Raw genomic sequence first — 12669 nt, forward strand, 5'->3', positions numbered from 1 at the left:
CAGCAATGCTGACCACATGGAAAATACAAAGCTCTCTATGATTTTCCATTTTCCTCCTTTTCTATAAATGAGGCTCAGCATGTGTAAGAAATCAGAGCTGCATGTTGGTATAAAATGTTACTATTAGACATTATTTCCCAATGATACGTTCAGACCCATCCCAGATTCTAGGACTAACCTCACTCACCTCCTTCGTAATAGTAGGAAATGGCTCTGAAACATAACCTGAAAGTTAAATTCTTCTTATGGAGCCATTAGGGAGTTTCAAGTAATGTAATATTTCCAACCAACTAAGCTCTCTAAATGGACAAACAACATCGTTAGGAATACAAAGCAGACCACAGAGTTAAGACTATTATTCTACATTTCAACATTAACACTCTCTTAGATCTGTTTTAGTCTGGAAGTAGCTATAGTGAAGGCACATGAATTTATACATTTTTTAGACACTGAGTTGCTTTTTATAGCAATATCCCACATATCAAATGGATAGACAAGAAAATTACTGTCATCTGAAAATAAGTGAGGGGGGGGGAAGAAAGCTCTTAAGTGTTTATGCACCTACTTCTAGAACCTCAAAAATCCTTTGGATATGTAAGAAATTGGACGTTCTTCATTGGACTCATACCAACTTTGAGAAAAAGAAGGGACTAGAGACAGCCTGCCTGGTGATCTCATAGGGGTTCTGGCCTTCTGTTCACAAACTCTTCATGACAGGTGCAGCCCCTTCCCTCCCTCCATCTGGGGCCTGGCTAAGCACTAAAACTGGCCTCTACACCAGCAAGAAGCATATGGGCTGGGACAGGGGCAGCATCTCCTTTCTGATGGTATCTGCTCCCTGTTGTCTAAGCTTGTCCCTTTAAATACCGTATCTTTGTCCTGTCTTACTGTGTCAAGCACTTCTTCTTTCTTTTAAGATTTATTTATTTATTTTAGGGAGAGTGCTGGTGGAGGGACCGGCCAAGGGAGAGACAGAATCCTCAGCAGACTCTCCGCTAAGCAGAGAGCCCAACCTGGGTCTCCATCCGAGGACCCGGAGATCAAGACCTGAGCTGAAATCAAGAGCTGGCCGCTTAGCCGACTGAGCCACCAAGGCACCCCACCCCATGTATTTCTTAAATGTAATAGCTGATATGAAGAAAATATGACACACACTTCTAAGCCATGAAGCACAACGAAGTGAACCAGTCATCCAAAATCAAGATAGAATACCACCATTACCGTTGCTTCTGAGCTTTTTCCTTTGCTAGGATATTCCCTTAGAGGTGACCCTGATCCTAAAATTTGTATTTATCATTCTCTTTTCTTTTTGGAAGAATAGATTGCTATTTATATATATATCTCATATAGTGTTCAGTCTTACCTTTGTTGGGGTCTTTAAAATAGTAACCTACTACATGTAATCCCATCTGGCTTTTCTTAAAAACAAAACAAAAAACAAAACTCACTATAATTTCCCTAACAGACATCCATGTTGATACTTATAAGTGGTATCTCATTCAGCTTTACTGCTGTGTAATATTCCATTATGTAAATATACCAACAATCATTTACCCAGTCTCCTCTCCATGTAAACTAGCGTTCTTGGTAGATTCTCGCTTTAAGAACTTTCCTATGAATATCCTTGTAAACTTCTCCTGCTGCAGGTATCAAGGTCTACCAGGTAGTGGAACTGCTGGGTTGCAAGGATGTGAATGATGAACACTGTAAGTTTCCAGAGCTGTTACATCTTCCTCTCTTGCCATTCCCAAAAAATGTTGTTCTGCCCATCCTTGCCAACACTTGGCATTTTCAGACTTCTTAATTTTTGCAATGTAGAATGTGTGAAATGGAATTTCAATGTGGTCTTAATTTACATTTTCTTGAAAACTAATGAGTTTTGTGATTCTTTTTATATGTCTAGTTGCCATTGGTTTCATCTTCTAGGAGATGCCTTTTGCTTTCGTCCCTTTTTTTTTTAGATTGTTAATTTTCTCATTGATTTTAAGGAATTCTTTACATCTTCTATTATACTTTGTCATTTATGTTACAAAACTGTCTGCATTCTTCAACCTCACTGGGCCACAATTCTAGTGCTGGCTTCCATTATACCTTCCTGTCCAGCCCCCAACTACTCAGGAATTGAGAAAACAGCAATATGGGTTTCCAAATAGAGTTTAAAAACACATATCCTAAAAAGAGATATTTAAAATAATTGGGTATTTTTTTCTCAGAGATTAGCAAAGATAAAATTGTTAGGGATGGCACAGGTGGTAGAAATACACACTCAACTACCACTGTTGAGAAAGTAAAGTGAATCTTGATAAGGGTGGTGAGACATGAGTATACACATTTGACAGAACTCACTGAAATTATTGCATGCAAATTCTGTCACACAGGTTGGTGGTGTGGCATACTGGTTCAGGTCTGGGTCTAGAGCTAGACGCCACTTAGCTCTGTCACTTAATAAGTTATTTCACTTCTCTAAAGCCTTGGGCTTCTCAATGGCAAAAAGGGGATAACAGCGGTATCTGTAATATTAGGGTCGTTGTGAGATATAAATGAAATTGTGTGAAAGCGCTTAGAATAATGCCTGATGCAGGAGCGTCAGATGCATGTTAATCAATCATTTACAGTTTGTTGCAGGGTATGGAAAGTTCTTCTCTACCAGATCATAACTGTAATGACATTCTCCTATATTTTCTTCTAAAAGTTTAAATATTTTAGTTTTCACATATAGGCAGGTAGTCCACTTATAATTAATTTTTGAGTCTGCTGTGAAAAAAGGATGTAATTTCATTCTTTTTTTTCTGAGAGATAACCAAGTTGTCACAACACTATTAAGTTACCCATCCTTTCCCACCAATTTTGAGTACTACTCTGTCACATCAGATTTCCACACGTGCTGGGTTAGTTTCTGGATTCAGTGATTATGTTCCAGTGATTATGTTCCCTTAAGTTTATCGTCAATCACTGCACCAATTCTACACTGTCTCAATTCCTACAACATCATAATCAGTCTTGATATATAATAGGACAAGTCTTTCTTCCTTGTTCTTTTCAACTGTCTTACTGACTGCTAGGGTTTTACACTCTCCTGTGAACCTTAGGTCATTAGGTTCCATGAAAACAAAAACAATAAAAATCCTGGTGGAATCCCACTGAATTTATAGATTTAGTTGCAAAGACCTGATAATCATTAGCTAATACTGATTCATCAACATGGGCTATTCATATAGATCTTCTTTTAACGTTCATGTTTTACAACTTTCTTTAGTCCCCAGTGTTCCAGACTCTTTTAACAGGAGAATGCAATCTGTGTACATTTACTGTCATTACTGACATATTTGAACCCATTTTCCGCATCTTTTTTTCCCCTGTCCACGTGTCCTCCCTCCGCGTCCCCTTTATTTTGGCCTTCTGTATCTCAAATAGCCTCCATTTCACCCCCCCACCCCCGTTTGGAAACTATAGATAAATAACCTTTTAAATTATTTTATCTCTGCACGTGACTAAGGCCTTACCATTGTCCCCTTGCCTTTCTCCAGAGTGAAAGGAAAAAGAACTAGAAAAAAAGGTGAGAAAAACATGAAGGGGAGGACAAGAGACAGTGAAGATGTACTTTGAACTGGGGAGTGGAACTGAACACTTGAAGGAATAGGGCTGCACGCTTTCCTTCCTCCTTCATATTTCTTAGTCATTTGAGGTAACTAAGGTCTGTTTTTATTGTAACTATTACTGTTAAAATGGCTTACCACTTTCATTTTTCTAATTAGTTTTAGGTGAGCTATTTTAGTTAAAGCACTACAAGAATTTGTCACTAGCAAAACTTGAAGGTAATGGGGTATAGATTTACTGGAAGACGGTACATTTTATTTCTTAAACTTAGGAGACCATTTGTAACAAAGCAGTATTTGCATCTTTAACCACATAAAATAATACAAGATTTAGAATTTAAAAATTCCTAAAAAGTATTTAATCGTGACAAGAAAGCATAAACTCTGTGTGTGTATGGGGGCAGGGGGAGTTTATCTCCAATTTGTATTTCTTTCATTTACTTGGCAAGGAAAAGACCAGACATCCTTTCAGAATATTTTTACACAAAGCTTTCAGGTCACTTTTCTCATAGAATTTTATTATTTATTATATATATTTTATTATTATAAGGCATTAATACCTTAATGTTTTCAGGCTAAGATTTATACCCTTCTATGGCCCTTTTATATGGATCTAGGGTTGTATTTTTAAAGGGTACTTTCCCCTATCCATTAAACACCTTAAAACTACCATCATTTCTATTTGCAAGATTAATTTAGGTATATAAAGTGAAAATTGAAAGGACTTATATTTCAGAAAACCAGAAATAAAAACTAAGGTTGATGAAAATTAATGATTAAAAAAAATGCAAATAAATAAATATTGAACAAACAACAATTAGGAGGTTTGTTCACCAATACTGAGATTAGTTGGTGTCCCCAAAAGAAAACCACAGGCACAAAGGAGCAAAGAACTGATTATGGCAATTATGACCCCCAGGAGACAACTATCACAAGTTCTCTTCTGTTCTCATATCTGCACTTTCTGTAAATCCACACTCAACAATGCCTACTGCCTACTGTTTCTGTGGGCCTCTGGAAGTTTTAAACACAGAAAAGAAGGCAGTTTAACCACTCTACCATTTTGGTGAAAGTGTATTTTAAATTTTGGTAATCCTAAAGATTGGTGATTGAAGTTCGATGATGAAAAAGTATCACATTAGTAGAATCTTTAGCATATAATTTATTCAGTGCTGTATACATTCATGCTATTTTTTAATGCCAAAGAATGCCACTTATTAATCATCACTGATACTCATGTAATACAAGGGTAATGTATTCATTTACTTAAATAACCAAGTAGTTTCTTTAACCTTAGATTTTATTTAACTGTCTGAATATAGTTGACACACGATGTTACATTAGTTTCAGGTATACAAGATGGTTATTCAATTTCTCTGTAGCTTCTGCTACGCTCACCCCAAGTGTCACCACCATCTGTCACCATGCAACCCTATTACAATACCATTGACTGTATTTTCCAAGCTGGGCCTTTTATTCCTATGACTTATTCACTCCATAACTAGAAGCCTGTCTTCCACCACCCTTCATAGATTTTGCCCATCCTCCACCTCCCTTCCTTCTGTCAACCATCAGTTTATTCTTTGTAAATATCTAAGCAGTTTTATTAAATACAAAACAGTTCACAGCTTCTCACAGAAAAGTAATTTATCTATGGCTCTCCATAGGAAACATACAAGTAATATAGACAAGATCTTCATTGAGGGTTCTACTCTCCCTTTCCTGCCCCTAGTGATGGAGAACACACTGCTTTCATGAGACTGTCAGTGTCAATGGTGAACAACTCTGGGTATTAGAAAGCTTTCCCTCATATACAAAAATAAAACTTTCCTATAACATCCACCTATTGCCCTAACCTTATATTCACAATAAGAGAAAAATCACTACTGTCTCCACCATGTGACAACTCTTAAATTAAGACAGTTATTTTGTCTTTTTTTTTTTTTTTTTTTTTAAAGAGAGAGAACGAGAAAGCAAGCACAGGCAGGCAGAGGCAGAGGGAGAAGCAGGCTCCCCGCTGAGCAAGGAGCCTGATGTGGGACTCGATCCGAGGACGCTGGGATCATGACCTGAGCCGAAGGCAGCTGCTTAACCAACTGAGCCACCCAGGCGTCCCAAGACAGTTATTTTGTTAGACATTAATTCTTCTCCTTTTCTAATCTAATCCTTAAAACCTCCTTGGCATTTTAGTTTTTCTCAGGATATGTAAAAGAGATTGTTATAAACTGAACCATGGCCCTCCAAAAAAGATTTGAAGGAGTCCTAATCCCCACTACCTCAGAATGTAACCTGATTTGATAATCACATTAAAATGAGGTAATTAGCTTGGTGGGTCCTCACCCAGAGAGACTTCCGTTCCTTATTAAAAGGAGAAATTTAGGGCGGCTGCTCTTGGTTGGGGCCGTCCGGTACTTAAGGCAGGAAGATGGTGGCCGCAAAGAAGACGAGAAAGTCGCTGGAGTCGATCAACTCTAGGCTCCAGCTTGTTATGGAAAGTGCAAAGTACATGCTGGGGTACAAGCAGACTCTGAAAATGATCAGACATGGCAAAGCGAAGCCGGTCATCCTCGCCAACAACTGCCCGGCCTTGAGGAAATCTGAAATAGAATACTATGCCATGTTGGCCAAAACTAGTGTCCATCACTACAGTGGCAATAATATTGAATTGGGCACAGCATGTGGGAAATACCACAGAGTATGCACGCTGGCTATCATTGATCCAGGTGACTCTGATATCATTAGAAGCATGCCAGGACAGACAGGTAAAAGTAAATCACGCAGAATTTTTCTTTAATAAAACTGGCTACACGGGGCGCCTGGGTGGCTCAGTGGGTTAAAGCCTCTCCCTTCGGCTCAGGTCATGATCCCAGGCTCCTGGGATCGAGCCCCGCATCGGGCTCTCTGCTCATCAGTGAGCCTGCTTCCTCTTCTCTCTCTGCCTGCCTCTCTGCCTACTTGTGATCTCTGTCTGTCAAATAAATAAATAAAATCTTTAAAAAAAAAACAAAACTGGCCACAGCTTGTTTTAAATAAATAAATAAATAAAAGGAGAAATTTAGACACAGAGACCTTCACAAAAATGAAGGCAGAGATAGGGGTGATGATCTATCAGCCAGGAATGACAAAGACTGCCAGCAAACCACCAGAAGCTGAGAGTCTTGGAACAGATTCTCCCTCACAGCCCTCAAAAGGAACCAAGGAACCTACCGATACCCTCGCCTTGACTTTTAGCTTCCAGAACTGTGAGACAATAGGTTTCTGTTAGTCAGGCCGCCCAGTTTTTGGTATTTTGTTATAATAACCCCAGCAACCTAATACATTTCTCAGAAATGTGACATGATAAAAGGTTAAGGAAATTTTCCACAGCAGAATGCTTGGTTTGTTTATGGGTGAGAATAATTCTTTCCTAAAATAGACTTACCATTGCTTGGAAACATAAATGCTCTCAGCAATAACATATTTGAATACTTCCTGAAATTATGTTTTGAACTATTGGTTAGTACAAACCTATTACATTTAGTTTTTTCCCTATGACTTTTGCTTTCATGATTTCCTCAGTACCTCTGCTTTTGCACAGCTGATGAAACTGTTAATGGTAGAAGAGCAAATATTCTGGTAACCCTTGGCTCTGTGTTCAAATCCTAATATCTGAACAAACTTACTGGACCAAGAAAACTATAACCTGTAAACTACACTTTATTTACAAATTTAGAAAGTAGGGAATATAAGAGTTGATGAGCAGAATATATGATTATATAAATTATTTTCAAAGTACACTGTATCAGCAATTTTCATCAATTTTGTGAACTTCTCTGTAAATACTGAAATAGAAATTTATTTTGAAATACTAAAAAAATTAACATCAGCAACAATATTTCATATAGAAAATTCTTAAGCAAGAGATATCCTGAGATGCTTATGAATTCCCAAATATCATGTTACAGCCTGTAATTTTTTCCCACAAAGTACACTGGAGCAGCCAACAAAACCATTTTCAAATGGAAATGCTGAGCAGACTGTTCCTTGTAAGGGATCACTTCAGTTGAACTTTCTGTAATGATGGAAATGTTTTACTTTTGTGCTAACAGGTAGTTACTAAGCTGGAATGCCTATGGAGCACTTGAAATGTAGCTAGTATGACTGAGGAACTTAATGTTTAGCTATCTAAATAGCCACAAGGGTCTAGTGGCACCACACTTTTTTTTTCTTTTTTGAAGATTTTATTTATTTATTTGACAGAGAGATCGCAAGTAGGCAGAGCAACGGGCAGAGGAGAGGGGAAAGCAGGCTCCCTGCTGAGCAGAGAGCCCGATGTGGGGCTTGATCCCAGGACCCTGAGATCATGACCTGAGCTGAAGGCAGAGGCTTAACCCACAGAGCCACCCAGACGCCCCAGTACCATATTTTTAAAAAGATTTTATTTTTATTTTATTCATTTGAGAGAGAAAGAATTAGAGACAGAGAGGACTAGCATGGGGAGGGGCAAATGGAGAGGGGAAGCCAACTCCCCGCTGAGCAAGGAGCTCCAAGAGGCCTGGGGTCATGACCTGAGAGAGAGGCTTAACCAACTGAGCCACCCACCCAGGTGCCTGTCGCACAGCTTCTAGTTCATTCCCTCCCATACATATTTTTCTTCTCTTTTCATTTAAGAGTAGTTCTCAGCCAGTGGCAATTCTGCCCACTAGGTAACATATGGCAATATCTGGAGACATTTTTGGCTGTCATAACTGGGAGGTACCAAAGGCATCTAGTGGGGGAGAGGCCAGGGAAGCTGTTAAACATCCTGCAGTGAACAGGACAGGCATCCCCAGGAAAGGATTATCCAGTCAAAAATGTCAAAAGTGCTAGATTAAGAAACCTAGCCATATTTAAAAGATCTTCAAATGAAATAAAAAATACTTTGCATATCATTATGAATGGCCATATAATATTCTAACATTAGCTAGTCTGTTCTTAAAATCTTTTGCCAGTGTTCAATATTTCCATCCCAACTGCTGTTTTCTCTGTTCACAGTCTCTTAGCAAGTACACTATTTCACCTGATTTTCAGTCATAGTGGCCGCTGTAAATTTCACGTGACTGAAGCTGATTACTTTAGTAATAGGGATAAAAGTATGCATAAACTCTTAACCATTTTGTAAACATGAAGACACTTGTAACACAGTAACTTTTACTTTTAACCTTTTATTTAACTTTGTAAATACGCAAAAGGGCTAATTTAGTGCAAAGGCATAATCGAGGACATAAAGAGTTCATGTTCTGCTTAACAGAGACTCAGCAGTACTCTTTTTCCATTTGACAAAACAGTAACATATTTAAGATATTTATTCATTTATTTTTAAAAGATTTTATTTATTTATTTGATAGGGAGGGATACAGCAAGAAAGAGAGCACAAGCAGGAGGAGCGGGAGAGGAAGAAGCAGGCTTCCCTCTGAGCACGGAGCCTGATGCAGACTCAGTCCCCTGATCCTGGGATCATGACCTGAGCAGACACTTAACTACTGAGCCACCCTGATGCCACTATTTAAGATATTTAAATTACCTATTTATGCCATTATTATTATGACATTCTTTATTTGAACATTATAATCTACACCAAAAGAGGAGAATATAAAAATCTCCATCCTTAAAGGGTTCAAAAATGCAGTGGAAGAAGAAATAGTCAATATACCCACAGTCACAAAAAATGAACAAAAGCAAACTGTTTCTGAGATGAAGGCTAATAAAGGAATCTTGTTGGAAGTTCTGGCCTCTGCAATGAAAACAAGACCCAATAGTTTAGGATGTGTTTTCTGTCTTAACGAAGGAAGACAGAAAAAACGATCTCTTACAGGGCATTCATGACAAATTATATTTTTAAGCTTTTAACGTGCTCAATTTCCTTGAAAATCTTGCTCCTATTTACCTTATTTCTCACGGCCTACGTGCAATACCTGTAAGTATCCTATTCTTAGACACAAATCCTAAATACTTCAGTTATTCACATGATAAATCTCATCAAAACTGGAAAATAAAATCTACTTTAACCTAATTAAAAGATGATAAATTTAGCCATCACTGAGATTTTACAACCATTGAAAAGTATGTAAAGCTCATATCAAGGGAGAAAAATATCACTTAAAAATTGTGACTGTCCTCAAACTTCCACAAGGATTTAAAAACTACTCAAGATGTTTTTCATTAATCCTACATGATCTCAACACACAAAGGGGAGAAGCAGGATGCTATTACAATAATATTTTTAAGAGATGATGCTGGCTTGGACTAGAGTAACTTAAATGAAGGTGATGAAAACTGGGGGGATCCCGTGTATATTTTGAAGGTAGAGCCAACAAGATTTCCTGTAGGATTCAATGCAGGCAATGAGAGAAAAACCAGTATCATGGATAATCCCAAGGTTTTTGGCCTGACCTCCTGGAAGGACTAAGCTGTCATTAACTGAGCTGGTGTAGGCTGCCAGGGCAGCCAGACTGGGAAGGAAATGTAGAAGCTCAGTTTTGGGTATCTTAAGTTTGAGATGACTTTCAGATGTTTCCAACTGAAGTAGGTACCTGAAAATACGTATGATCATGAGTTCAGCACAGAGGTCTGGGTTGGAGATGTGAATTATGAGAGTGCTCATAGAAAAGAGAAAAAAAATCTAGGAACTGTACTCCTGCACCTGCCAACTTTAAGAAGTCAGGGCATGTGGAGGAATGTGGCAAGGGAGACAGAGTAGGGAGTGCCAGTGAGTTAGGAAGAGTATGAAAACAAGGTTTCTTAGAAACAGGTAAAGAAAGCACTTCAAGGACAGAGTGAGCAACTGTACCAAAAGCTCCTGATAAGTTAGATGAGGACCTAACAACTTGGTCATATGGCGGTCACCTCTTGACCTAGAGAATGGCAATTCAGTGGAGTAGTTGGTGGTAAAGCCTACATGATGTGGGTTTGAGAGTGACTCAAAGGAGAGGAAGTGGAGAAAGTGTATATTGATTGTTCTTTTGAGGAGTTTTTGCTTTAAAAGGTGTGGGAGAGAGAAATGGGATAGTAAGATGAAAAGTCACCTGAAAGAATTTTTTGTTAAATAGGAGAATAGCATGTTTGCTGACAAAGATCCAGGAGAGTGAGAAAACATGCTGGAAAGAAGGGAGAAAACTACTGGAGTATGGTTTTTAAGGTATATAATGTAGACTTTGAAGATACCCATTAAATATAATCGAAGAGGATCAACTTACTTCTGCCAGATAATAAAATTATGCCAAAACCAAATAAAAGTGTTATTAATGTAAAAAGGGCAATACAGACATATGGAATTAAAAAGGTCTCCAAATTAATCTAATTCTATATGAGAATGTAGTACTTACCAAACGTCTAGAGTAATCAGTATTCTATATTTAGAAGAAAAAGAAATCACAACGTAAAAAATGAAGAAGTTGAACTGTGTTAAGACTATAAATTCTCTTTACAACTAAAAAATAAAATATCTAAACAAAAGTGTAGATCGAGAAACATTTAAATCAAATATGATTTAAGGTTAATTAAATAAGGAGCTCAGACAAACAAGTAATTATCAAGTAACCAAGAAATAAATGGGTAAAGTACATACAGAATATCTGTACAACAAAAGATACAAGAAATATCAGGACAAATATTAAAGCTTGCTAACAGTAAAATTCAAAAGAAAACAATTAGATCTGTCATATTTACTAAGAAAATATGAAAAAATTGAAACACCCAAATCTGGCTACACTGTGAGAAAGACAGTAATCGGACATTGTTGGTGGCAATGTAAAATATTAACATCCTTTTGGACAGCAATTTGGCAATTCATATCAATAGTCATAAAAATATTCATTGCCTTTAACTCTAATACTTCTCTTGGATATTCAGCCTAAGAAAATACTTAAAGAAAAAAGTATATATAAATGATGTTCACTGTACATTATAATTAACTTTACTTATGATAATGAAATATTAAATATGATCTAAAAGGAAAGTTTAAAAAATGAATGGTTATGAAAATCATGAATTTTGGCCTGATTACAGAAGAGATAAAATATGATTTCAGAGAACAGAGAAGATGCTTACAATATAGTAAGAATAATATAAAACTTTTTTTTTAAACTATACTCTAATTACAACTATGTCACCTACAATGAGACAAAGAAAAATGTAAATTGATAACAGTTAAACATTCAGTATGCTGGGACTATAGGGGAATATGTTCTCCCTTGTCCTGATAACAACTACTAATACTGAATATTTACCATGTGTCCAATGCTGGACTATAAACATTATGTATATGGACACATTTAATCCTATGGGGTAGGTTGTAGCCAATAAATGGCATAGCTGATATCTGAATTCAGGCAGTCTTTCATTGTGATCTTAACCATATGATATATACCCAATTAAGGAAAGTTCTAAAAGTGGGATTTCTCTCATCCTGTAAGAGTCATGTTTCAAAAGGTAAGATATAGGCAATTACAAATGAACAAAAATATCACATGGTAATCTCAGACTACTATCCCTTAATGATTGCTAACTAACTTTTCAATCTTGCCTGCAAAGTTAAAAATGACTTTAAACAGAGTGGAAAAACAAAACAAAATAAAACTATTTCGTATCAATACAGAATGCTAGACCTGTACAAGAGAGTTCAGATTACTAGATCCCTTTACCTCTATAGAGAAAGAAACTGAGGACCCTAATCAGTGAGGGGCTGACTCAAGGTTATTCAGGTGGTTACTATAACTAAACCTAGTTCTAAATTCCAGGTTTCCTGATGACAGTCCAATAATATTTCTTTCTATACTATCTTATCCCCCTCTCCCATAAGAAATATTTGTATCTATTATATTTTTTAAGTGCAGAATAAATGTCAGGCAACACATCTGGTGTTATACATCACCTTACAATAGTTTTAATACAACAGTTTTAATAGTAGTTTAATATTATAACCTCCTTAAGAAGAAGGCAGTGAAGCTCAGATGAGTTTAGCACATCGCCTAGTAGCCTGCAGCTATTAAGTGGCATCCAGATCTGATTCCAAAGCCAGTGTTCTTCCTCAGATATCTACTACAAGGTCTGGGGA

At 37.1% G+C, this 12669-nt stretch overlaps 2 protein-coding genes across 3 annotated transcripts in view; one reads left to right on the forward strand and one right to left on the reverse strand.

The window, feature by feature from the left end:
* Nucleotides 1-12669, reverse strand: part of REEP3 (receptor accessory protein 3) — a 98072-nt gene that overhangs the window by 82425 nt on the left and 2978 nt on the right. The window lies entirely within an intron of this gene.
* Nucleotides 5557-6390, forward strand: LOC308354875 (large ribosomal subunit protein eL30-like; the record flags this gene model as incomplete). Its single annotated transcript, XM_080822681.1, has 1 exon — nucleotides 5557-6390. The coding sequence occupies exon 1, from the start codon at nucleotides 6022-6024 to the stop codon at nucleotides 6388-6390; it is 369 nt and encodes a 122-aa protein (XP_080678807.1). The 5' UTR covers nucleotides 5557-6021.

Source organism: Martes martes (genome assembly GCF_963455335.1).
Source record: "Martes martes genome assembly, chromosome: 14".
Taxonomy (NCBI): domain Eukaryota; kingdom Metazoa; phylum Chordata; class Mammalia; order Carnivora; family Mustelidae; genus Martes; species Martes martes.